Source organism: Lithobates pipiens, unplaced genomic scaffold (genome assembly GCF_037356315.1).
Source record: "Lithobates pipiens isolate NorthernLeopardFrog02 unplaced genomic scaffold, aLitPip1_a1.2 Scaffold_19, whole genome shotgun sequence".
Classification (NCBI taxonomy): domain Eukaryota; kingdom Metazoa; phylum Chordata; class Amphibia; order Anura; family Ranidae; genus Lithobates; species Lithobates pipiens.
The window spans coordinates 199,971,157-199,998,970 of record NW_027507764.1 but is presented as its reverse complement, the minus strand read 5'-3'; the positions used below and the strand labels follow the sequence as shown (position 1 = coordinate 199,998,970).

Genomic DNA, 27,814 nt, shown 5'->3' with positions numbered 1-27,814 from the left:
TCCGATCGTGTGTACGCGGCATCATGCTCTTTATGTAAGGTCCACTATTTGGTACTTGAGCAACTTATTTAATTATAACAGGTGAAAACTTTTGTAATGTTTTCTGAAAGGCCTGTGACACGTGGTAACCTCTGAGTCACATATACAAATAATAAACCCATTTGTAGCACAATGCACATTGCTACTTTATAATATAAAAATAATAGGTTTCAACCTTATCTTCTGTATAGCTGTTAAGATTATAATTACATAATAACAATCAAGAACAGTCAAGAGAACAGATATAAAAGGTGAAAAGGACAATCAGCGCACACGCAAAAAAATGACAAATAATTGCAAGCTGAACACCCAAAGGAGCAAATTACAACACCTCAATAGTATGACACAAATTCAAAAAATGGTGCAGTGCAAGTAAAGTTCATATACTGTATAATAAAATATTTTTGCAGAAAGGTAAGATGAGGTCACCACGTGAATGACAAACCAAAATCTGTGACAGATCCTTCCACTAATACAGAATACTCTTACCGAATCTGATGGACCACTGAAAATTCAAATGGTCAAATAGGCTTAATCCTATACAAAGGATAAATGGAACCAGCAGCACCAATTCACGGATAGGGACGGGATAAAATCAGGTAAATTTGTGCAGCAGTATGGAATCCGATGAGGCACTGATGACCAGATGCACTAATAGTGCTCATGGGGTGAGATTTACTGTATGTATCCAATAACGCCAATCCAACAAGCAGAACGCGTTCATACAGGTCACTTCTCTGCCGCCAGATCCAGCAACGTCTCCTCTCTACGTCCTTCCAAAGACATTGCATTTGGGAGGACGTAAAGAGGAGATGTTGCTGGATCTGGAGGCAAAGGAGTGACCTGTATGAACGCATTCTACTTGTTGGATTGGCGCTATTGGATACACACAGTAAATCTCACCCCATGAGCACTATTAGTGCATCTGGTCAGTGCCTCATCAGATTTCATACTGCTGGAGAAATTTACCTGATTTTGTCATGTCTTTATCCATGGATTGGTGCTGCTGGATCCGTTTATCCTGTGTATAGGATTAAGCCTATTTGACCATTTGAATTCTCAGTGGTCCATCAGATTCAGTAAGAGTATTCTGTATTAGTGGAAGGATCTGTCATTCTGATTTTGGTTTATCATTAGATCGCCTTCATCATGTGGTGGCCTCATCTTTCCTTTCTGCAAAAATATTTTATTATATAGTATATGGACTTTACTTGCGCTGCACCATTTTTTGAATTTGAGTCAAGAGAATAGAGCAGCAAAAGCCTTGGTAAGATATACTTGCCCTGCCAGAAGACAAGTCAAATATTAAAATACAGTAAACTATAGTAGAATATTGAGGCCACAATGGAAGGTAAAACAAAAACTCAAGAGAAAATATACCGTAGGCTGAGTTAACACTATTTGCGGAGCAGCAGCTCACAGCAGATGGTCCAATGAGTCCTTGTTCTCTGTTTCAGGGGCGAATCAGGTCCAAATTTTTGTCTGAATTCGGACCTGAAACTGAGCCAAAGATGCACAGGATCCTTCTGCAGTGCACACTGTGGCTGCCCCGGAGGTGTGTGAACCAGCTCCATTGACAGCTGGTCACACTCTCCTGTCATGCAAATTGGATGCGGGGAAACCCATATCCAATTTGCATAAGTGTGAACCCAGCCTTACTGCTACAATGACAAGAAGCTTGGGTTTGTATCTATTGAAACAGAATATTTCACTGAATTTGGCAATAGATGATACATGGTAATTAGATTAAAAACAGAATTTTATAAATTACTAAACTTGAGGCGCAGTTGTCTATTTCCTACCAAATAGGTAAATAAAAATACAGAGGCATAACTGATAAACACAATCAAATGCTTATTTTTGACTCTCGCCCATTCCTTGAGCTTGAAATAGCTGCATAATTTAATAACACAAATAGTTTGTGTCCTTTATGCCTTTGTGCAAAGAATTGGCGATCACTGACCCCTAAATGCCCATTTCCTGCTTCTTTAAATGCCATAGCGCTGAGTAAAAATGCGGTTTTAAATTTAACGTAATGAATTAGGTCTTACAGGGGGTCATTTACTATAGCTCCGTGGCGCTAATTAGCGCAAATTAGCTCTAAAATGGTATTCACTATAGCACTGGTAAAAAAATACTCTCAAAATCGAGTTTACTATAGTTCCCTGAAAACAAATAGCACCCAAGCCCTTACTCTGCTAAAACCTGGAGTAGTGCACATGGAAATAATGTTTAGAGCATGGTATAAGTGCCTAAATGGTACTGAAATATACGGTATATGATAATCCGCCTTTAAACTGTGTGAAAAAATGATTTCTACACTGAAATGTATTTAAACTCTGAAAAAAGATACATTTCCTGTCTCTAGGTACATCAAATTGCATGCCAAATCGACAGCAATTGTAATTTGCCTGCTGCAGACCCAGGGACACATTTCTTATCAAACTCCCTTAAGTTTGCCTTTAAATATTGTTATATGTAGAAATACAGATTTGCATATCTGCAAATAATGAAAATAAAAAATACTAATCGTGGTTGAGATCAAATATTCGCAGCTGCAATCAAAAGGGCGTGGTTTCGCCTTCTGACCCAGAAATGAGTCATTGTAATTATCCGGAAGTTCCTGTGCTGGTCAGGATCTCCATCTACCCTGTTTTCCCGAAAATAAGACCTAGCCTGATTGTCGATGGTGGCTGCAATATAAGCCCTACCCCACAAATAAGCCCTACCCTGTTTCCCCAAAAATAAGCCCTACCCTGAAAATAAGACCTACAAGGACTTTAACTAGGGCTTATTTGGGGGGTAGGGCTTATATTGCAGCCATCACTGTCAATCACGCTAGGTCTTACTTTCGGTGAAACAGGGTAGGTGGATATGGTGAGGTCCCTCTTTAGTAAATAGGAGGTGCTGCTCATTTTCTGGGTAAGTGTAGGATATGTACTTTTGCTTACTCAATGTGGGGTGGATGTGGTCGTTAGATTTGGTGTGGGTGGGGTTCATTGATTTGTTTGGCATCCCCACATATTTTCTTCTGGCCCATGTGCACACATAACTTCCTGCATTTGTTCTGCTGTTGTAAATATAAATATAAATGAGAGCTCCTTCTATTATATATATATATATATATATATATATATATATATATATATATATATATATATATATATATATGGCTTGTTTCACACTTGGGTGACTTTTCCAGCAAATTTGGACCTCCAAGTTTTATGACAAGTTGTACCCCATGATTCCCAATGATAACCATTCATTTCATCTCCCTTACCTTCACGATATAATTATAGGATGATAGTACCTACCCCTACCTACTCTATTAATTTATTGAAGGAAAAATTTTCAACCATTCATATATGTTCTACTTCAAGTCGCACCAACTTCAAAGTAGTCTCTGCACTACTTTAGTGTGACTTTCATGTGACTTGAGGTACATAGGTCGCTATATTACACAGGAATTCCCAGAAGTTGGGGCCAAGTTGCAGCAACAAAGTGGCAACAAAATAATCCTGGTATGCATTTTTGGGGGAACCCCCACGCCATTTTTTTAAATTTTGGCGCTGGGTTCCTCTTAAAATCCATACCAGACCTGAAGGGTCTGTTATAGATTTTGAGGGGGGCCCTACTCTATTTTCTTTCAATTTGGCGCAGGGTTCCCCTTAATATCATACCAGACCTGAAGGGCGTGGTATGGAATTTGGGGTGACCCCCAAGCAATTTTTTTTATTTTGGTTTGGGGTTCTCCTTAATAGTCACACCAGACCCAAAGGGCCTGGTAATGGACTGGGGGGATCCCATGGCATTTTTTTCAAAGACTTTTATCTGTATTGCCGGGACTTGACAATTCATTATAGCCACAAAGTACTTTTAAATTACTTTTTTTCCTTTAGAAATTTCATTTTGTGCAGGGACTGTTCTAAACAAGGGAAAAATGGACCACTTTACAGGCATACTATAGACACCCCCCAAGCATGGTATTTAAAGGAATATTTCATTTTTATGGTTTCACTTTAAGCATTAAAAAAATCACTGTTCCCCAAAAAACGGCCTTTAAAAAAAAAAAAAAAATCATTAATACATGTCCCCTGGGGCAGGACCCGGATCCCCAAACACTTTTTTATGACAATAACTTGCATATAAGCCTTAAAATTAACACTTTTGATTTTTCAGGTTAATGTCCCACAGACTTTAACGGTGTTATTGTTCGGTGTTCGCAAAACATCCGAACAACCAAAGTTCAGCCCGAACTTATGCTCGGGCCGAACCAATCGCCCAGCCCGGCTCAGCAGCATATGCTGAAAAGAGGCGAACGCCTATTAGCCAATGCCACATCAGCATGAGCACGGTGTTACTATAATATTAATGCCTAAAATGCAAAACATTATTGTATAGAATCAAACTATTATTGTAGGTACAGCATCTCACAAAAGTGAGTACACCCTTCATATTTTTGTAAATATTTTATTATATAATTTCATGTGACAATGCTGAAGAAATTACACTTTGCTACATTGTAAAGTAGTGAGTGTAAGCCCTTGTACACACTGTCGGACATTCTGCTGGAAAATGTCCGATCGGACCGTGTTGTCGGATAATCCGACTGTGTGTGAGCTCCATCGGACTGTCGGATATTCCAACGGACAAAGTTTTACAGCTGGGCTATAAAACTTTCCGACAACATAATCCAATCGGGCTTTGTTCGATTGTGTGTAGAGAATTCCGATCGGACAAAGTGCCACACATGCTCAGATCAAATTCCTAGACCAAAGCTATTGGCTACTACCCTGAACGTAGTCCCATCGTAACGAAATAACGTTGTTACATTACGTACGATCGGATTTTCCGACAACTTTGTCCGACCGTGTGTATGCAACACAAGTTTCGGACAAAATCCGTCGGACAAAATTCAACTGATTTTGTTGTCGGAATGTCCGATCGTGTGTACAAGGGATTAAGCTTGTATAACAGTGTAAATTTGCTGTCCCCTCAAAATAACTCAACACACAGCCATTAATGTCTAAACCCCTAAGTGAAAATTTCCAAATTGGGCACAATTAGCCATTTTTCCTCCTCGGCCTCATGACTCGTTAGTGTTACAAGGTCTCAGGTGTGAATGGGGAGCAGGTGTGTTAAATTTGGTGTTATCGCTCTCACTCTCTCATACTGGAAGTTCAACATGGTACCTCATGGCAATGAACTCTCTGAGGATCTGAAAAAAATAATTGTTGCTCTACATGAAGATGGCCTAGGCTATAAGAAGATTGCCAAGACCCTGAAACTGAGCTGCAGCACAGTGGCCAAGACCATACAGTGGTTTAGCAGGACAGGTTCAACTCAGAACAGGCCTCACCATGGTCGACCAAAGAAGTTGAGTGCACATGCTCAGCATCATATCCAAATATTGTCTCTGGAAAATAGACGTATGAGTGCTGCTAGCATTGCTGCAGGGGTTGAAGGGGTGGGTGGTCAGCCTGCCAGTGCTCAGACCATATGCCGCACACTGCATAAAATTGGTCTGCATGTCTGTAGTCCCAGAAGGAAGCCTCTTCTACAGATGATGCACAAGAAAGCCTGCAAACAGTTTGCAGACGAAGGATATGGATTACTGGAACCATGTCCTGTGATCTGATGAGACCAAGATAAACGTATTTGGTTCAGATGGTGTCAAGCGTGTGTGGAGGCAACCAGGTGAGGAGTACAAAGACAAGTGTCTTGCCTACAGTCAAGCATGGTGGTGGGATTGTCATAGTCTGGGGCTGCATGAGTGCTGTCGGCACTGGGGAGCTACATATTATTGAGGGAACCATAAATGCCAACATGTACTGTGACATACTGAAGCACAGCATAATCCCCTTCTTTTGAAGGCTGGGCTGTAGGGCAGTATTCCAATATGATAACGACCCTAAACACACCTCCAATATGACCATTGCCTTGCTATACAAGCTGAATAAAGGTGATGGACTGGCCAAGCATGTCTCTAGACCTAAACCCTATTGAGCATCTGTGGGGCATCCTTAAACGGAAGGTGGAGAAGCGCAAGGTCTCTAATAACCACCAGCTCAGTGATGTTGTCATGGAGGAGTGGAAGAGGACTACAGTGGCAATCTGTGAAACTCTGGTGGACTCCATGCCCAAGAGGGTTAAGGCAGTGCTGGAAAATAATGGTGGCCACACAAAATATTCACACTTTGGGCCCAATTTGGATACTTTGCAACTAATTTGGTTTAGACATGAATGGTTGTGTGTTGAGTTATTTTAAGGGGACGGCAAATTTACAACTGTACACTCACTACTTTATATTGTAGCAAAGTATAATTTCTTCGGTGTTGTCACAGGAAAAGATATAATAAAATATTTACAAAAATGTGCGGGGTGTCCTCATTTTTGTGAGATACTACATGTGCTTAGCTCTGTAGTATAGTGGTATGCCCTGCTAACTTCAAAGGTCCAAGCCATGAGTTAAAATCCCACTGACGGTATCACCTCCTGAAAAAGGTGCATTTACTCAGCAGCATAATTAGCCAATGCACATTAGCTTGGTTTATTCCATATTTTAACTCTTCAAATGCTTGCAATGTTATGTACTTATTCAATAATATGATGGTGTGAAATTCCAAAATCAAGGAAAAAAACATCGTAGGACCCCCCCCCCCCCCCCATACATATCAGGCCCTTCGGGTCTGGTATGGTCTTTAAGGGGAACCCCACGCCAAAATTTAAAAAAATTACGTGGGGCCCCCAAAATCCATACCAGACCCTTATCCGAGCATGCAGCCTGGAGGTCAGTATGGGGGGGAGAGAGCACCCTCCCCTTCTGAACCATACCAGGCCACATGCCCCAAAGCACCTTGTCCCCATGTTGATGGGGACAAGGGCCTCTTGCCGACAGGCCTGGCCGGTGGTTGTCAGTCTGCGGGCAGGGGATTTATCAGAATCTGGAAGCCTCCTTGAACAAGGGAGCCCCCAGATCCTGCCCCCATATGTGAATGGGTTCGGGTACATCTTACCCCTACCCATTCACCCAACAAAAATAAACAGTTTTTGACAAGTCGTTTATTGTAAGATAGCTCTAAGCTGTCTTCTTCCCTGAGCCATCTTCTCCTGCCACTGTCTCTCTCTCCTCCATCTTCTCCCCAAGCTGTCTTCTCCCAGAGCCGTCTCTCCTGACGCCATCTTCTCCATCTGTTATGTTCTTCTGCACCGCTGGTTACCCGCTAATAAAAAAAGCCACTCTTCTTCTGTGGTGGTCTACCTCCACTTTGTTGTCACCCGCTGTGTGGCATCTCATACATAGACATGGGGCGGGCTCTCCGGGTGATGTCATCAGATGGCCACAGAAGAAGAGTGGCTTTTTTTTATTAATGGGTAACTGGCTGCGTGGAAGAACACAGCAGCAGGAGAAGATGGCGGCGGCAGGGGGGACAGCTCAGGGAGAAGACAGCTCAGGGAGAAGACAGCTTGGGGAGAAGAAACATCAAACACTAGTAAATGTATTTTCTATGTATGATTGTGCTATGCCCAATAGGCTAGTGGTCAGCACTTCTACCTTGAAAAACTCAGGCTTTGAATGACTCATGGGTTCAAATCCCACAGAGAGATACTAAAAGACTTGGTGAAAAAAAGGCGAATGACTATTAGCCAATTAGCCAAAGCAGCATATGCTGAAAATAGGTGAATGCCAATTAGCAAATGCACTTTAATTTGTCTGATTCTATTATATTAACTCTTCAAATGCATGCATTGGTATGTAAAAATTCAATAATATTATGGTGCGAAATTCCAAACACCACACACTAGCTAATGGGCAGTTTAAATTTCTTTGTTTATTTTAATTTGCTTGAGCACTGAAAAAAAACAACACAGCTGGTGGATGGTAGGTTGGCTGGGATGTGAACATAAATAATTACCACTTTATAGTCACCTAAATAAGAAAAATAAAATAAAATAAAAATGGAAAAAAAACATACAACAAACAAATACAGTGGCACAAAAAAGTATTTAGTCGGCCACCAATTGTGCAAGTTCTCCCACTTAACAAGATGAGAGAGGCCAATTGTCATCATAGGTATACCTCAACTATGAGAGACAAAATATGGAAACAAATCCAGACAATCCCATTGTCTGATTTTTGAAATAATTTATTTGCAAATTATGGTGGAAAATAAGTATTTGGTCACCTACAAGCAAGCAAGATTTCTGTCTCTCACAGACCTGTATCTTCTTTTTTAAGAGGCTCCTCTGTCCTCCACTCATTACCTGTATTAATGGCACCTGTTTGAACTTGTTATCAGTGTAAAAGACACCTGTCCACAACCTCAAACAGTGACACTCCAAACTCCACTATGGTGAAGACCAAACAGCTGTCGAAGGACACCAGAAACAAAATTGTAGACCTGCACCAGGCTGGGAAGACTGAATCTGCAATAGGCAAGCAGCTTGGTGTGAAGAAATCAACTGTGGGAGCAATAATTAGAAAATGGAAGACATACAAGACCCACTGATAATCTCCCTCGACCTGGGGCTCCGCGCAAGTTCTCACCCCGAGGGGTCAAAATGATCACAAGAACGGTGAGCAAAAATCCCAGAACCACACAGGGGGACCTAGTGAATGACCTGCAGAGAGCTGGGACCAACATAACAAAGGCTACCATCAGTAACACACTATGCCGCCAGGGACTCAGATCCTGCAGTGCCAGACGTGTCCCCCTGCTTAAGCCAGTACATGTCCGGGCCCATCTGAGGTTTGCTAGAGAGCATTTGGATGATCCAGAAGTGGGTTGGGAGAATGTCATATGGTCAGATGAAACCAAAGTAGAACTGTTTGGTAGAAACACAACTTGTCGTGTTTGGAGGAGAGAGAATGCTGAGTTGCAACCAAAGAACACCATACCTCTACTGTGAAGCACGGGGGTGGCAACATCATGATTTGGGGCTGTTTCTCTGCAAAGGGAACAGGACAACTGATCAGTGTACATGAATGAATGAATGAATGGGGCCATGTATCGTGAGATTTTGAGTGCAAACCTCCTCCCATCAGCAAGGGCATTGAAGATGAAATGTGGCTTTCAGAATGACAATGATCCCAAACACACCGCCCGGGCAACGAAGGAGTGGCTTTGTAAGAAGCATTTCAAGGTCCTGGACTGGCCTAGTCAGTCTCCAGATCTCAACACCATAGAAAACCTTTGGAGTGAGTTGAAAGTCCGTGTTGCCCAAAACATCACTGCTCTAGAGGAGATCTGAATGGAGGAATGGGCCAACATACCAGCAACAATGTGTGACAAACTTGTGAAGACTTACAGAAAACGTTTGACCTCTGTCATTGCCAACAAAGGATATATAACAAAGTATTAAGATGAACTTTTGATATTGACAAAATACTTATTTTCCACCATAATTTACAAATAAATTATTTCAAAAATCAGACAATGTGATTGTCTGGATTTGTTTCCACATTTTGTCTCTCATAGTTGAGGTATACCTATGATGACAGTTACAGGCCTCTCTCATCTTTTTAAGTGGGAGAACTTGCACAATTGGTGACTAAACATTTTTTGCCCCACTGTAGGTAACCTAAATGTTCAATATATGTAACTTTACAGAATAGCAGACATTACTCTGTAATAATCATTCGTAACTGCATTCCGTAGCAAAAGAAGGAAAAAAACTAGGAATACTAATTGCAATATACAATGTGTGTGTGTATATATATATATATATATATATATATATATAAAATCTATCAAACCAAACAAACATGACCGGTATGCCTAATGCCAATTAAAATATGTCCTTCTTCTTAGCATCTTTATATATTAGTTAAGCATATTACAAGACAATTTGTTATAGCAGATAACCCATTGTTTTAGTAAAAACGAATCAGCAATAACGACTTCTTGATTAGATCATTTAAAGAATGCTATCATATAATGTAATTGTTATCTAAGCTGAAAAACATTCAGAGAATGCAGTTAGAATTAGATTTTAATCTTGTAATATGATCTTTCTTGTTAAAGGTACTTTCCGACTCAATTTACAATTTTAATTGGAAACAAGCAATGACATCACAAGATGCATGACATTTAAAATTAAATTCAAGCTCATTTATCGAGTTAGGAAGTATAGTGTTATAACAGAACAGGATCACCTGCAGGTCTTTAATAGGCGTTCCAGTGTTTTTTATTTCTGACCCTCTGTGACTTTACTTGATTTAATAAATAGCCTAGCTCATACAAAATGGATTTAAAGTGAAGCAGAAAACACACATTCAAATATGGTGCTGAAATAGAATAAACAAGGATATAACTCAATTTCTTCTTCGGTTACAGACATTCGTGGCAAGCTTCCTCTTCGTCATTCTGCCCAGTTGGCAGAGCAATATGTGCTAAGTAGCAGTTAAGTGTGTGTGTAGAATACAAATAAATTGGAACCTCTGGCAGGAAAAAGTGATTTGCTTGAGACACATGTACAAGCCTATATTCATCTGTGGAATTATCACTATGGAGTAAATATACAGACGAGGAAAAAGTAGCCTTGTGTTGTGACTTGCACAACTGGCAGGTATCTGTGTCCTTCCTACAAAAATGACAGATTGGGCTAAAGAATTATGTCAAAACTCAGTAGGTTGGGGTGGAAAGAGCTGTGCCATCTTGCATCTGCAGTAATTTAGAAGCTTTCTATCTTTACCAGAGATCTAGTATTATCAAGCAACCAGAGTATAATTATTTTGTATCCAGGAAACGCTTTCTGACTCATTTTGGGTCAAGAAGTGATAGCACTCACAAGGCACAACATGAACTAGTAGAAGTATGGTGAAACTATTCCTAACAGTCTTTAGTTTCAGCCTTTCCATTGCAAAATATTCCAAAGTACTATCACACCTTCAGTTTCTGCCTACAATCAGGATGACTTATAAAAACTGAAACAAAAACTTCATATTTCATTCAACGGGAAAATGAAACCTGGAACCTAGGTGCTACAGTCAACAGCTCCTTATTTGCTGCAGCAGTCTTTCCTTTTCTACTGTTTTTCATAATTCATTGATTATTTAAAATAGATAAATGCTAGCTATATTACAGGAACATTGTATGTCTGCAGAATTTAATAGGCAGTACAGCATTTCAAGTTTCAAAAGGGCCAAGCTCATCAAAAGTGAATGCGATCTGTCAAAATATTATTAAGAGAAAAGTACAGCCAAAGCTCGTTTGGCTGTACTTCTCCTGTGAATCATGGGAGTGCAGTTCGTTCTGCATTCCTGTGACCCATTTGCAGCTGATGGCACAGAGCCTGTCCAGGCTCGGGAAAGGCCGTGACCATATGGTTGGGATCTGCCCACATGCCTGGACTGGCAACTGGCTGCTCCTGCCCCCTCCACAGCCCAGCGCTCCAGTGAGCGCGAAGGGGGCAAAACAAACCGCCAGTGACTGACAGTCACAAGCTCTCTGCTCAGGGAGCTCTGAGAACCGAGCAATTGGGGTGGCTGATCACTCGGCTCTCAGTCTTAGAGCCGGCAGGGGACCAATGTGGCATCCACCTAGGTAAGTATGATTCCAAAAGAAAAGCTATTCCCATACTTCTATTTTAACCTAATTTCTACCAACATTGCTTCTAATTAGGGAAGAGCTTAATGTTTTTCGATACTTAGATTAGTAGGTGTGCGGCAACCTTGGCACCCTACCTGTCAATCAATATCTCTGCATCCAATAGAAAAGGTATTCCAATTCACCACCAATCAAAAATCAGAAGGTTTCAATTCTGAGGTCTAAAAAAAAGCAAATTTCTTCTTTAGAACGCACGTGTGTGTGTGTGTGTATTTAAAAAAATACAAAATAATATAAAAATTAAAAACCATGAATAAAAATGTAACCAAAAACATTTTTAAAAGCAACTCCATCGCCCTGCACACCCATGGGTATGCAAATATATACGTTAGGTGTACTTAAGTATGTATGCAGTGATTGCGGCACACGCTAGGTATCGCCGCTAATGTTGGAATGAGAGTAATACTTCTAGGGTTCTTATTCATTGTTAACTCCAAAATGATAAGCTGTAAGAGCTTTTAAAGCGTAATCTATGGACAATTTTGGGTACTATAGTTAATTTTAGTACTGTAATTGTAGTATTTCACAGGTACATGCAACATGTGACATGTTTGGTATCTATTTAATTGACGCAACTCTGTCTTTTATATGCTGCCAAAAAACTGGTATTCAGTTTTGCTCGTGTCTGCACCAAAATTAGTTTTAATGTATTTTTTTTCCTGTTTATTATTCAAAGTGACTTAGCAAACTACACATCATTCAATTAGGTTTTACATTTCTGTACATAAATTTAAGTGTAAAATCCTCTACTAGCGTAAGCCCCATAAATTACTGCTATACCTAACATGCTAAAATGGTAAAGCAGAACAGTGTGGCTGTTTCTAAAAAGCAACAAGCCTAAATATATTTTGAACAGCAAAAGTTATTATTCATAGTTTCATTTTTATGCTGTTAGAAGAACAGCACCTGTCAAAACCAGTAACTTGCCCAGGGAGGAACTACTATTGGGTGGTCAGCAACTCAAATTAGTAAGTATTTACACAAATAGTAACTTTTGGTTTTTGCGGCAGCAGATAATCTAAATCAAGCCGTCAGCAAATACTTAGCAAAATAAAGAATACCCATATTTTCTTTCTGCCAGTTGGCATAGTTCTTGGCCCACACATATTGTAAGCATTCTTCCAGCTTCTCTTCAAACTATCACAACGATTCTGAAAGAACAGTTTCTTAAAGTGTACAAGTATAACTTCCTACACTTCTTTAGACACAGAAATGTAAAAAATAATTTGAAGTTGCTATAGTTCAGGCATTAATATCTATAGAGCACAAAAATACAAACATATCTATCTTAGAAAAACAGTTTTTTTGGGATCTGAATGTAAGCAAAAATAACATTCAGTAGATGTAATAAAACAAATTAATTTAAGCACAAAACATAGGTCATTTTACTGTACAGTTTAACATGCTTCCTTAACAACAAAATCACGCACATGAAGAAGAAATGTTTATATGCGTGACTTTTTAATTATTAATCTGTAGCGTAAAGTGATTTTAAAGTCTCTTTTTTTTTTCTATACAATTAATAAACATGTTTTACCTACCTGCCCTGTGCAGTGGTTTTGCACAGAGCAGCCCCGATTCGCCTCTTCTCGGGTGCCTCTTCTGTGCTCCTGGCCCCTCCCTCCTGTTCAGTGCCCCCACAGCAAGCAGCTTGCTATGTGGGCACCCTAGCCGAGCTGCAGCTCCCGATGTCCATTTAGACCCAGAGCTGTGGGCGTCCCCCACACCCTCTTATTCCTGATTGGCTAACTGACTTTGATTGACAGCAGTGGGAGTCAATGGCACTGCTGCTGTGTCTTAGCTAATCAGGAGGGAGAGTCTCAGATGGCCGAGACACTTGTTCACGTCTCTGGACAGGATTGGGGCTCAGGTAAGTATTAGGGGGCTGCACACAAAAGGCTTTTTATCTTAATGCATAGAATGTATTAAGATAAAAAAAAAAACTAACTTTACAACCTCTTTAAACTATTCCCCAGGGGTTGCTACAAAGATTGTTAAAATATAAGAAATACCAAAAAAGCAAAATGTACATTGATCATCCAGAGGGGATTGTTCTTTCTCAACAAAAGTGGAGCTACTCTAAAGTGATATTAAAATACTTTTTTTTTAAAATAACAAACATGTCATACTTATCTGCTCTGTGCAGTGGTTTTGCACAAAGCAGCCCTGATCTTCCCCTTCTTGGGTCCCTCCTGCTACGTGCCTCTAGAGCAAACAGCTTGTAATAGGGGCACTTGTCCTGAGCAGCGGCTCTGCATGTCTATTTATATACAGAGCCACCACTCGGCCCCACCCCATCTCTCTCCTCATTGGCTCATTGGCTGTGATGGTCTTAGTCAATGAGGAGGAAGAGCCCCCAGAGAGCCGAGGCTCTTGTGCACAAGATTGGATCAAGATCGGGCTCAGGTAAGTATTGGGGGGGGGGGGGGGGCTGGGATGTCTGCTACACAGGGAAAACCTTCAGCCTTTACAAACACTTTTAAGACAAGCCAGCTTAGCAGCACTTGTTTGTACCATGAATTATTACATAATGCTATATACTTTGGCCAGGTAGCACAAAAGGCTAATCAAAGGTCAAATGAAAACGGTAGCTGCGGCACATAGGAGAATCAGGTGTCCACATAGGATAATAAATATTAGTACCATAGGAGGTGTGTAATCAGTGGGACATGCAGGGATGTGGGATCAGGTAGCAGGCAAAAGACATGATCAGTATATATAGGCATGAAGTCGGTCCATGCCACATGCAGAAGTGATCAGTAAACGGGGATAGGTCACTCCATGTGGCAGGCAAAAGACAGGATCAGTAAACAGAAGAAGTGGGCCCATGCAGCAGGCAGGAAACATGGTCAATGACAGGCATTGGTCAGTTCAAGCTGAAGTCAGATCAGGATACAGGTACAGGTAAATTGGTAGTGTAGCACATGGAGAAACCTATCACAAGCCTCAGACATAAGGCTAGTGAGATTTAAATCAGTAGCCAACAGAGTGCAGAACCAATAGAAGGTGAGAAGGGAGGTGTTGTCTGGAAACAGGAAGGCAAGAGTCTGGGCTGCAACTGATTTGCCAGGATTCAGAACAACATCAAATAGGAAGTCAGGTGGAGGAGCCCAAGTTGCAGGCATATTGCTTGGGCAACAGAACACTAAGTGGCATGGCTGCACAATTGAGCAGAGATGCACCAGGCTGATCCGTGAGGGACAACAGCAGTGGAATTACAGGAAAGCTGTTTCAGGGCTGGGCTCAGCCCTTCCTTCTCTGAGCTGGCCGCTCAGCTGTTGGCTAATTGCCAGCTCCTATCTCTCCACAGGTACTCAGCTGTTGATGATATCCTGCTAGTCAGTCCTGCCTTAGTCAACATCACAGAGATGCTCTCCTGCATTCCTGTTAAAAGACTTGCTTTGTTGACATCCCTTCTGGCTCCAGATCCTGCTTGCTGTTTTACTACACTCATCTCCGACTCCCTGACGTTTGGCTTGTCTGACTATCCGTTTTGGTTCCTGAACTCTGGCTATGTTTTTACCACATTTGTTCTATTTACTTTTATTATTAAACAAGTGTGATTTAACTGTGCTTCTGTCTCGGTCTGATTTCATGGTTTCTGACAGCTGTATTGTCCTGTATAGACAGCCTTAACCACATGCCGACCGGCGCACGCCGATGAACATTGACAGAATGGCACGGACAGGCAAATGGGCATACAGGTACGTCCCTATAAATCTGCCGCCATGCCATCACATGCATGCGCTGGTCGTGACCTCCGTGAGTCCGATCGCAGGTCCCATGGACTCGATCGGTGAGGGGATACCCGCGACCGTCTCACAGGGATGAAGAACAGGGAGATGCTAATGTAAACAAGAATCTCCCCACTCTGCCTAGTGACAGAGTCACTGATCTCTGCTCCCTGTGATTGAAGCAGAGATCATTGATGTGTCATACACAGCCACGCCCCCCCAGTTAGAAACAATCCCCAGGGCTCACTTAACCCCTACACTGCCACCTATGGGTTAACCCCTTCACTGCCAGTGTCATTTACACAGGATTCAGTGCATTTGTATAGCACTGATTGCTGTATAAATGACAATGGTCCCAAAAATGTGTCCGCCATAATGTTGCAGTCATGATAAAAATCGCTGATCGCCACCATTACTAATAAAAATTTTTTTTTATAAAAATGCCATAAAACTATCCCCTATTTTGCAAACGCTATAACTTTTGCGCAAACCAATCAATAATCACTTATTGCAATTTTTTTAACCAAAAATATGTAGAAGAATATGTATCGGCCTAAAAACGGAGGAAAAAAAATTATATATATTTTTGGGGATATTTATTATAGCAAAATTTTAAAAATAATGCTTTTTTTCAAAATTGTTGCTCTTTTTTTGTTTATAGCAAAAAAATAAAAACCGCAGGGGTGATCAAATACCACCAAAAGAAAGTTCTATTTGTGGGAAAAAAAGGACGTCAATTTTGTTTGGGAGCCACGTTGCACGACCACACAATTGTCAGTTAAAGCGACGCAGTGCCAAATCGCAAAAAGTGCTCTAGTCTTTGGCCTGCAAAATGGTCCGGGGGTTAAGTGGTTAAAGCAGACTAAATGTAACTTTGCTTGCAGGGCAAGGAGAATGTAGTGAGCAGGCAGGTAGGTGTATTTTATTGCAGAAGACACTGCATGTCCCTTCTGCAATAAAGAGCCTTTAAAGCAGAATGCCAAGCTAAGAAAATTCAGTCATCACTTACGTATAAAAAGGTACCCTTTCCTACAACTTGTAATCTGTCAACCATTCACAAAATACAAGGCCTTCTGCAGGTTGGAAGTATAGCATGAGCTTTGCTATCCAGGCATTTATAAAATTGTAAATGGGCAGCAATCCTGGATGTGGCATAAAAATTAAAGGATAAATTCACCTTTTTAAAAAAATAAAAATAAATGCAAATCTTTTTGCAGGTAAAAAAAATGTGCCTTTTTAAAAAAAAAAATATTTATTTTACTTGGAGCCTGGAAAGTATTGCACCTGTGATCAGCAGATTGCATGGTGCCATGCAGGACTTCTGCAGACTTTTCAGTGCATCTGTCTGCTCGTACCTCTTATGGGCAGGCAGATATACACTGACAGGAAAAGACAATGAACTAACAGAGCGCTCAACAGCGCCATGGTAATTCATGGAAACTACAGACAGCCGCAAAGGCTGTCCTGACTTGTAGTTTCCCATTCACAGAGGACTGTGAATGGGAAACTACAAGTCAGGACAGCCTTTGCGGATAAATGAATGATGTCTCTGGGCGGGTGGAGCCCCACACGGCCATGTCATTTTTAAACTGCGACAGTGGGTGCCTGGGGAAGTTGCCTACCTGGGGGGGGGGGGGGGGGGGCTGCAGTTGTAGGAACATGTTACATGTTCCAAAATGTGAACCTATCCTTTAAACTTTAAAAGTAACTTTTTTCTACACAATAGTTATGATTAAAAGCTTTTCCCTTTCGATCTGCTTTAATTCTATTCTTCACTCACAGTCTGCCAACCAAAAGTGACATATACAATTTGTTAAAAAAATACAAAAAAAAATATTTTTTTGTTAACTGATCCTTTGATCAATTTATTTGTATTTTTTTCTCTTCAAAGTAGGCAGTCTAGATAAGAAATCTTTGAAACCGATAGTCAAAATGACATTTGTATTGTAACATCCTGAAGATGTGTAGATTGGCAGAAATTTAATTCCGGTCATTCCAGTTTAAATAATTACTCTATAGCTTTCTAGTAAAGAACAGAAAAAGTAACAATCAATGGTTTTGTAAGCAGTGGTCACAGAACAGTCCTAAGTCCTATCTCCTATTTCTTTTCTAAGAAAAATAGGTCAGTGTCAAGTGTAGGCAGCACAATAGGAACTGATCTATCGGTCTCCTTCTCAAGTGTAATTACAAGAACTGGTACATAAGAAATAATTATAGTGGACAAAATTAAGCTTAAACACAATTCAGTTTTTTTTTTTTTAAACAAAACTTTCTGTATTTATAAGGATGAGAGATAATTCCTCGAAAAACCTTTTCGAGGTAATATTCAATGGATTCACCTTGATGCTGTTAACGTATAGATATTCACTGTTGTAATACATTTAGAATACCTTTCAGTGGTTGAGACCTGTTTATAAATGCTGACAGTTGTTGGTTGTCAAAGTTTTTTTAATTTTCCTGAATTCTGCCACAAAATTATGCCTGCGAATATAAGATATTTTCAACAAAAAGATAACAGTTTCATGTCATAAGGACTTCCTGATAGCTTTAGTGGTCATCTTGTGGCAGGACAGGGTTGAAATAAAATTATTGGGACAGGATAAACAATTATTGGCACAAAATGCAGGTGCTAAGTGTGAGCCTGGAGATCACAGTAAGAAAAAAATGCATTCCATATGAAATATATATCCAAGTCCATTGAGATTTAGGATGCTCACTGTAGAGGCAGCTCAGTACAAGAGAAAGAAGCAACTCTGGAAGACAAGCAAGGGAGAAAACACAAGCACCTTCTAAGTGCAGCATGAAGGGAGTTTAATGTAGATAAAAACAAGTGTTACACACAAGAGTTAAAATAACAAAGGCATGTAGCACAGTTGCTAAGGTCCTTGACATCACAGTCACAGCCAATGAATGGAATGGCGGTGTCCGCGTGATCGGAAAGCATTGGTGAAGAAGGCCTGAGGAAGGAGCGCATGCTCCACAAACGTGTCGACGGTATCCATACATCACATCCTGGAAGTGATGTCAGGGAGGTCCGACAGTGCATTCCACGGACCCAGGAAGCATCGGAGTCCACTGACGCTCCCCCAGTCACATGGATCACCCACAGGACTGTGATGTCAAGGACCTTAGCAACAGTGCTATATATGCCTGTGTGATTTTAACTCTTGTGAGTAACACTTGTTTTTGCCTACATTAAACTTCCTTCATGCTGCACTTAGAAGGCGCTTGGGGTTTCTCCCTTGCATGAATTAAAGTTATGCATCCCCTAATAATTTGAATGCCCTTGCTGACAGGAGGGTTCACTGCCCAGTTCACTAATAAACACCCTGGTTGGATCTTTAAGGCTCTTTCTTCATATCATTTGGTGGAAAGGATGTCAATTTTCGACCCACCCCTTGCTCTGATGGCCAGAGGACTCCACCTGATATAGCAGTGATGCCTGCTATCAGCTTCTTTTGGGACCATTCACTGTTGACTTTCATATTGATCCCTCCTTTTGCTTATGGTTCAGCATTTGGGATGTCGTGTGTCACCTCTTGCACCTCAGTCCTTTTCTCCCTTTATTGTGCTCCTGGGCCCTTGGATAGCACAGGGGTGCCTGAAGTTGCCACGACCCTACCACAGCCCTCCCCTATACAACCTCTGTTTTTTCACATTCTGGATATACAAGTGGCTTTCATCTTGGACTGTGTTTGATTTATGGTTTCTGGTTACAGCACTGTCTACCCGATGCCTATAATGTTGATGTCCTACACACTGGGCCTCAAGATGACCCCCTGTGTAGATTCTACAAAAGAGGTTGCAGGTCCTTCATGAAGGCCCACTGGCCACAAAAATTCTTGTCCAACCTCAGTATGAGAGCACTCTATTTTAAGTGCCACTTTAAAAATCACCCTCAAGACTTCTCTTTTATAACCAAATTGAAGCTGGATTGTCTGATTCTCTTATTTACACCAGATTTTGCTCATTTATAATGATTAACAAATTCAGGCTACAAAACTTTTGAGAAAACAGAAGTTAGAAATTTGTCCCAACCATCCAGTCCATGCTTATCATATTAGACAGTATTTACTCTCTCTCTGCAGCTACAGCCAGCCTCAATCCCACCACCCACCTCTTTTGAACATAATTGTGTCTCAACCACAAATCTCAGACACAGCCTCTCCATTGACTATGCCAAGCTAATCTCCCCTCTGAAAAATGATGTCCCCCTTTCTTTGCTGAATGGGAGAAGGATTGGCCCTACATTTGTCCTCCATCTCTTCAAGGCTCAAGAAATCAGGCTATAAGCTACTCACCCAGTGGTATAGAGTCCCAGGGAGACTAAATCACATATTCCCAGAAATCAGTCCCGCCTGTTGGAGATGTGGCACAGCTTGGGGTATGATATCACAAATCTTTTGTTGTGTCTTAGAATCTGCACTTTCTGGAGAGATGTGCCTTAATTCATGACCTAACTAGTCTGTCCCTTTAACAGGACCCGGCTGCATGCCTCCTCCACCTTAGCCCGCTAAGCAAAAGTACTGCCACTCATTGATGAGGCACCTTCTTAATGCAGCCAGGCCATGTATACTGGCACAATGGAAATCTCTGTCTCCTCTCAGGGTGTCACAGTGAATGAAATCGACAAATGAAACAATGCGCATGGAGAACACTACTTCATTCTTGAGGAAGCAAGTGGCCTGCTTCCACAAGACATGATTTTACTTGACTGGAGCTCATTGACTATCTTGGGCAAACGGAGATGTGGTGAGGACCATTTTATTCCCACCCGCCATTCCCAAACACTACCTCTCACCTTTTTTTTTTAATGAACCCCCTACTTCCCCCTTTTTCACCCCATTTCTCGCTCTTTCTACTCCTTTAGTCTCTCTTATGTCTCTTTGAAAACATAAAACCCTTTAGTGGGAAGTCAGATTCCTCTCCCCACCTGTGACTTATGTCCTAGCTGGCTCTCATACCTTTTTATTTTTACCTATGTATCCTAGTTAGTCAACTTGTTCTTAGCAAATTCACTAGCTTGGTTTGTTGCCAATTACTGATTGCTAATACCTTTATGAACCACTCTGATTATGGCGAATTACACCCGTAGTCTCCCATGTTCATTTGAGACCAGACCTGTTGTAGTAATGCCAACTTTGTGCATTTCTTTTGTGCACATTGTCACTAAAATAAAAATATGAAAAAAAATATGCATCCCCATTCCACAACAAATCTGGCACAATTGTTTCAATTCCCATCCACACAAACCCAGCTCAATATTGCCTTTAGTGCTCTCTTTAGATGCATAGTACATGTATATGTATTTCCTCCTTGATCCAGTGATCTTTCCTCAGATATGGTCTCAGCCTCTTAATAATGTGCATATGCCCTGCTACCCTTATAGGCAAGTCTTATTCAGAGGGGCCGATCTAGGTAACCATGACTATGACCTAATCCCCTAGTAATGAATAGGAAAATGTCATGTAATTATAGTATGAAGAGGAGCTAGCTGGGACAATGTCATAGGAAACATCAGGAGGTAAGGTAGGTATTATCCCTGGTGGGCTGCACTCAGGAAGTGAGAGGAGTTATAAAAGGACAATTTCACTAAAAGGTCTGGAGCACTCCTAGATGATTTGGAAAATCTTGTATATTTTTCCAGTGGGAGCACCTGTTAGACACCTATAGTCAAAAAAGGCCTTGCAATCTTGTTATTCACCTGCTGTCCATTTGTTGATCACTGAGATGACAGCTTCTCTGAGTATGATGGCAGTATATATCATTTTAAAACTATTCAGCTGGATTTCATTCCATTAGGTAGTTTCAATGAAAAATAAATGAATACTGTAGCACCCTGGAAATTGTTTTCCATGGGACTGAGATATTCATGGGGGACCTTTGTGTTAATGCAGAGAAGTGCCAAATTACCTGGAGGGGTTCCCAAATCATTAAAATACACATGAAAGGAAATAAAATTGCATAGATGCATTATAACACAACCATCAGATAGCTGCCATGCAGGTTTACCAAATGGGATTACTCAAATATACCAAAAGTACGTTAACAATAATATTCTTTTGATGTGCTCAAAGAGGGCCGAGAAAGGGATACTAGGGGTGGAACAGTTAAACAAGGAGCAGTACTACAGAGATATCAGGTTTGTAATAAAAAGATTTCATGATCACGCTGTTCCCAGTACTGAACCCCTGCCCCAGAATAATGAAAGCCTATTCTTTTTTGGATATTGTTTTCAGAGGATCACATAAATCAATACACTTGGGGGATTCTTTCATTGCTTGATTGTTCATTTTGATTTAGGATGACAAGAGTGCTGGCAGTTGTGTATAAATCTTGCACGTTCTCCATTTATTAAACAGGTGGTTAGCATAAGAGTGACAGTGATGTGATTCATTGCACAGAAGGGAGGGAAATCACATGGGATCCATATCTTCCTTTGAGTCTAAAAATCTGAATTTTATTTCATCAGTGGCCCTTTTCTTAGTATCCTTTGGCATGGAAACTCTAGCCTCCCCAAGCAGCATTTTAACCGTGTAATTCTCAGGAAAGGTATATATTTTTCAAAGGTTAAAATTTAGGCAATTTATAGCAATTATATGTACTGGCCAGTTGGTGGTAAAGGGACATGAACTACATAGGTTAAAATTGTCCAAAACTGATCTATCCTTCTTTTCGACTAGTTATCTGCTGGTATCCTTTACCATCTGAACATGGATTTGATATTCAGTGCTCAGAATACTTTATATAATTCCAAACAAAATAAATTGATGAATCACTGAGTATGAAAAACATATTTTTTTCTTTAAGTGTTACCAAACCAAATGGAAATGCAATTATTTTAGTAAATCTAAACTGCTAAATACCTTTTCTCATTATCAGTATATACCAGTTTTGTGACTTCTATCAGTGTCCAGCTTTGTTTCACTTAAGGAGTGTTTTAAAAAATCATACAAAAGTGTCTTTGATCATTATTACCAGGTACTATATATATATAAACTTTTTTTTCTACGGAGGGTAAAGCCCAACTCCAATTGCATTTACAGGTTTTTGTTTTTTTTGTTTTTTTTTACCTTTAATTTCTAAAACTTCAGTTAAATGTGTAAGTATTTGTCATCTGAGGTGCAGATACAGTGGAAGCCACATCAGAACAGCTCCAATGTTGTTGCCCCCCCCCCTTTCATCTGCTTGTGCCACAAAGCACAGCTACAGTAATATTACAGGCTGTGCTTTGTCCCCTCTGCCATAAAGCGTTTTACATGCAAGCTAGCAAACCTGTTTAAAATTTTACACTGAGCTGTGCTGCAACAATGATACTGCCTTACCTGCCTGTAGGTCCCATCCAGCAAAGTATCCAGATTTTGGAGTGGAGCAGGTGTCTTGTCCTTGAACCTGGTTAACAGGAGTCTCTGGATAGCACGGAACTGTACTGCCCGTTCTGATAACAGATTTTCATACTTTTCTGTATTCATTCTCAGCTGGGGGACACAACAAACATGTGTTAGAAGGTGCCCAGGTCAGATGAGACCAAAATGTAACTTTCTGGCCTAAAAGCAAAACGCTATGTGGGATAGGAAATGAAAACTGCACATCACCCTGAACACATAATTTCTACCATGAAACATGGTGGTGGTAGCATCATGTTGTGGGGATGCTTTTCTTCAGCAGGGACAGGGAAGCTGGTCAGAGTGGAATACAGGGCAATCTTAGAAGAAAATCTGTTAGAGTCTACAAAAGACTAGAGACTGGGGTGGAGGTTCACCTTCCAGCAGGAAAACGACCCTAAACATACAACCAGAGCTACAATGTAATGGTTTAGATCAAAGCATATTCATGTGTTAGAATGGCCTGGTCAAAGTCCAGACCTTAATCCAATTGAGAACTTGAAAATTGCTGTTCACAGACACTCTCCATCTGACAGAGCTTGAGCTATTTTGCAAAGAAAAATGGGCAAAAATGTAACTCTCGAGATGTGCAAAGCTGGTAGAGACATACCCAAAAAAGACTTGCAAATGTAATTGCAGGAAAAGGTGGTTCTACAAAGTATTGACTTTCGGGGGGCTGAATACAAATGCACGCCACACTTTTCACATATTTATTTGTATAAAATGTTGAAAATCATTTATTATTTTCCTTCCACTTCACAATTATGTGCTACTTTGTGTTGGTCTATCAACATAAAATCCCAATAAAATACATTTATGTTTTTGGTTGTAGCATGACAAAATGTGGAAATTTTCAAGGAGTATGAATACTTTTTGGCCTACAGCTATAGCAAGGGATTTATTCAACTTTAGTCAAAGTGTACAGTTTGTTTTTAACTACAGGTGCCCCTTACCTGCAAAGACAATAGTTTGGTAAAGGGTGAACTAACCCTTTAATACCCAATAGGAATCTCCCACCTAGCTACCAAATTCCCCAACTGCTGCCCTGTCTGTGTTAGAGCTGCAGTGGGGGAAAGGGAACTCAACTGCACTGAGGATGGAGTGTCTGCATGGCCTCATGTACCTATCTGAGTAATAAAACTTCATTTTTTTGTGTAATATTTTTATTATAAAAGTAAAAGAGGGCAACATAAAACTAGTGCGATATTTGACACTGTTTTTAATAAACGAATGCATCAATATCTGGTTTGATGGATGTAGTAGGAATTCTCAATGAATAATCACGGTGCTAATTAGATATGTTGGCTCTAATTTTGCCCTTTGTGTGCATCATGTTGCAATAATTGCTCACAAATATAGGTGCAGCCGAAAACAGATGGCATGAATAAGGTGTGATTATGAAAAGTGGGATTTTTTTTTTTTTGGTGGGGGGGTTGGAGAAAACTTTAAAAAGTCCAATAAAGAGATTGTCAAATTTTTCTTTGGCCACATGTGTACACTAAATGTAAATGCATTTTTTACAAAAATGTTTTTTTTTTTAAATCAACATTTTTACGTAAGTTTATGATTTTGTGTTATGCCACATTCAAAGTCTTCTTGGGCCACATCGGGCCCATGGGCTGCAGGTTTGACACTCCTGGTGTTAGGTTCTGTGTTGACCAACACCTTTTTGGACTTTATATGTGGACATTATGCAATAGTGAGCTTTTTTTAACCAATGTCACTTAGTTGTACTTAATTACACCTCAGCGCATTATCACATTTTGTGTCTTGTACACTACATTTGTGGCACTTTTAAAATACCATATGTTAATATTGTATGTTCATTTCAAGTTGTTGGATTGTAATATGTTTTTGGTATCTTGGAGGAGTCAAAAAATGTTTTATTTTGCACCATAAGTTTTGTTTATATACCCGTTATGAACTACCCAGTCTGTGTTTTGGATTTGTAAAATAAGTGAACATAAGTAAATAACATCTTGCTTTAAAGAGTATTGGTATACCGTAAAAAAAAAAGCAATGTTGTAAGCAATGTACTCCTACTATGCATATTTTACCACCAGAAAAAAAAAGAAAATCCATTCCAAGAAAAATTATTGATGAAGCCAAAATTTTGTAACACTAACAAAGCATAGTGATTTTACTTACTGTACATTTTAGATAGCCCTACCTATTTATATAAATTGTAAAAATGTATCCTACATACATAAGTACAATTTAAAATAAATTATAATAAAATTAGCCCTTTGTTTATGTGCATAATGTTAAAGACACAAAAGGAAAATATATATAGGACAATAATAAATGACTGTCTTTTTATTAAAGCCTAAGAGGGTGGGGGGAGGCGTTGGTGGGACAGAGGAATATTTCTAATTGACAGAGAAGAATAAACACAGAGGATACATCATACTAAATGTAAGTTATGTTCCCTGTGCTGATTTTTTCGCTTTTATTTTTAGCTAAACTTAGGCTTTAACCACTTCATTACAGGGCACTTTCACCCCATTCATGCCCAGGCTTTTAGCACTGGCACACTTTGAATGACAATTGCGTGATCATGAAACGCTGTACACAAACTAAATTTCTACAATTCTTTTGAGACAGATACAGCTTTTGATTGGTGGTATTTAATCACAACAGTTTTTTTTGTTTTTTGCTAAACAAATTAAATAAGACCAACAACTTTTTGTTATAAAATTTTGGAAATTAGTACGTTTTCTCCTTCACTGATGTGCACTGATGAGGCTGCACTGATGGGCACTGATAAAGAACACTGATGAGGAGGCACTAATATTAATAACAATTTTGGCTTCATCAATTATTTTTCTTGGAATGGATTTTCTTTTTTTTCTAGTGGTAAAATATACATAGTAGGAGTACATTGCTTACAACATTGCTTCTTTTTACAGTATACCAATACTCTTTAAAGGAAGAGGTTATTTACTTATGTTCACTTCTTTTACAAATCCAAAACACAGACTGGGTAGTTCATAATATGTTGCACTCATGGGCACTGATAGGGCACTGATAGGCAGCCTTTATGAGCATTGATAGGCTGCAATGATGGGCACTGATAGGCTGCACTGTTGAGGAGGCATGGACAGGCATCACTGATGGGCACTGGTGGTCATCGCTGATGGGGCTGCACTGATTATCAGGAGAGTTGCTTATTGGCTCTCCTGTACTCATGTTCTGTCAGCATATAGAATAGAGGATTGCTGACAATCGGCTGACAATCGCCACTTACTAATTATGTTGTAATCAGCTGTGACTGGACACAGCTGATCACATGGTAAAGAGCCTACATCATAGGCTCTTTATTGTGATCGGAGATGCGGTGTGTCAGAGCGACACACCACACTACCGATCGGGAGCTCGCACGAGTGGCTCATTTTGGAGGATGTCATATAGAATGGGTCCAGCTAGACTGGGAGAGCCATCGCCTGGCTGTCATTTTCCTATGGACTGGGAGGGATGTGGTTAAGCTTCTCTATTATAGCCAAAATATGTAAGACAGAAATTGCAATATTGTAAACCCGTGTAAAAAAAGAAAGGAAAACCCAGATACCCTCCCCAGTTTATCCTGCCCCTACTATGTCCTAAGTACTGGTATTTTTGGGCAATAGGGAGAACAGACATTCTTTCTGCCCCGACACAGGGCAGGACAGTGTTTAGGTAGAAAATCACCAAGCTCAGGTGCTTTCACATGTAATAGGTGGTTTACTGTAATACAGTATCCTGGAAGATATCTTTTTTAAATATCTATTCAACAGCCTAGGACAAACCTGAGATTTGTGATTTGGGATATCATGCAAATAATCTCAACCCTTGACTAAGTTTATGAAATACTCTGCCACTAGTTTATCGTGAAATTGTTTTAATGGTGCTTACTAATCCAACTGCTCTCTAAAGTCTATGGGTGGCCTAAAGTTGTCGCCACAGGAAGAGGGATACGTTATTTTGATACACCTGACTCTTCTCCCTTCACGCTATTCAAAAATGCTACACTTGGTCATCCCAATTACCACAACAGCAAACTACAAAGACAACACTGTAATGGTTTAAATCAAGAAGAATGTTAATTGCACATAGGTAAAATGATAAAGAAAAAAATGAAATTGAAAACAGTCATCATAAATGTACAGTTAATCCCATTACTAAGCCATTTAATTCTATGTTGCAGTTTACTTGACTTGGCAGTTCACCCAGAACTAAATTCCCACTGTGGACCAGGAAACTATTTCTAATGAGTGAAGAATTTAAACTGGACTTCCTCTGAAAATATGTGCCAGAAAGTAGTAAATGTTTTTAAGTGCATGACATTCCATGGGTCAGGCATAAAACAAAGATTTATGTTTTGTGGATAGCTGATAACCATTTTCACAAGCCCCAAACACACAGTGCAAGCATCACTCCAGTATGTTTAGAATTTATTTTCCACTAGTCACTGGTTCTCATAGCTCAGTTTGAAGAATAAATCTTACAAGGAATTTGCAGGCACAAAAAGCTACTGGTAGCTTTAATCAGCCAATACATAGTGAAAAAAGGGTCAAATGAGGTTTTCTCAATGCAATTCAATATTTTGATAAAATAAGGACTATCTCTATGTACACATCTAAATGAACTTGGTAGGCACTGCCACTTCCTGACAACTGCAATCTAGTTAGCATTACCCTTCCCAGACATTCATTTTCCTAGTTGGTGTCCTTTTAACCGTGATCAGGATATTAACTATTGCCACCATTTCCCCTCACCTAAAAGGTTTTCTATTATTGGTCCTCCTTTGCTTAAAATGTAGCTAAACCCTACTAATTAACATCTCTAATTTGCTCCTTTTTGGTCTGTTAAACCTTCTGAAGAAAGCATTTTATCAGTTTGATAAGTGCAAAAAACACTTGTTGATCTTGTCAGAAATTCAGCGCTGTCCTGTGTCCTCTGCACACTAAGGGGTTGATTCATAAAGAAGTTGCATATGCATTAGCCCAATGAAAGCACATATACATTAATTATGTGCAAATTATGCAAAATACAAATTTAAAAGAGGCTT

At 40.0% G+C, this 27,814-nt stretch overlaps 1 protein-coding gene across 4 annotated transcripts in view; it reads right to left on the bottom strand.

Annotated features, from left to right (window-relative positions):
• Nucleotides 1–27,814, bottom strand: part of BBS9 (Bardet-Biedl syndrome 9) — a 572,212-nt gene that overhangs the window by 245,608 nt on the left and 298,790 nt on the right. For all 4 annotated transcript variants that reach the window (XM_077491619.1, XM_077491622.1, XM_077491621.1 and 1 more), the window contains one exon: nucleotides 22,708–22,860. In XM_077491619.1, coding sequence (XP_077347745.1) covers nucleotides 22,708–22,860 — 153 coding nt within the window. The remainder of the gene's footprint in view (nucleotides 1–22,707; nucleotides 22,861–27,814) is intronic.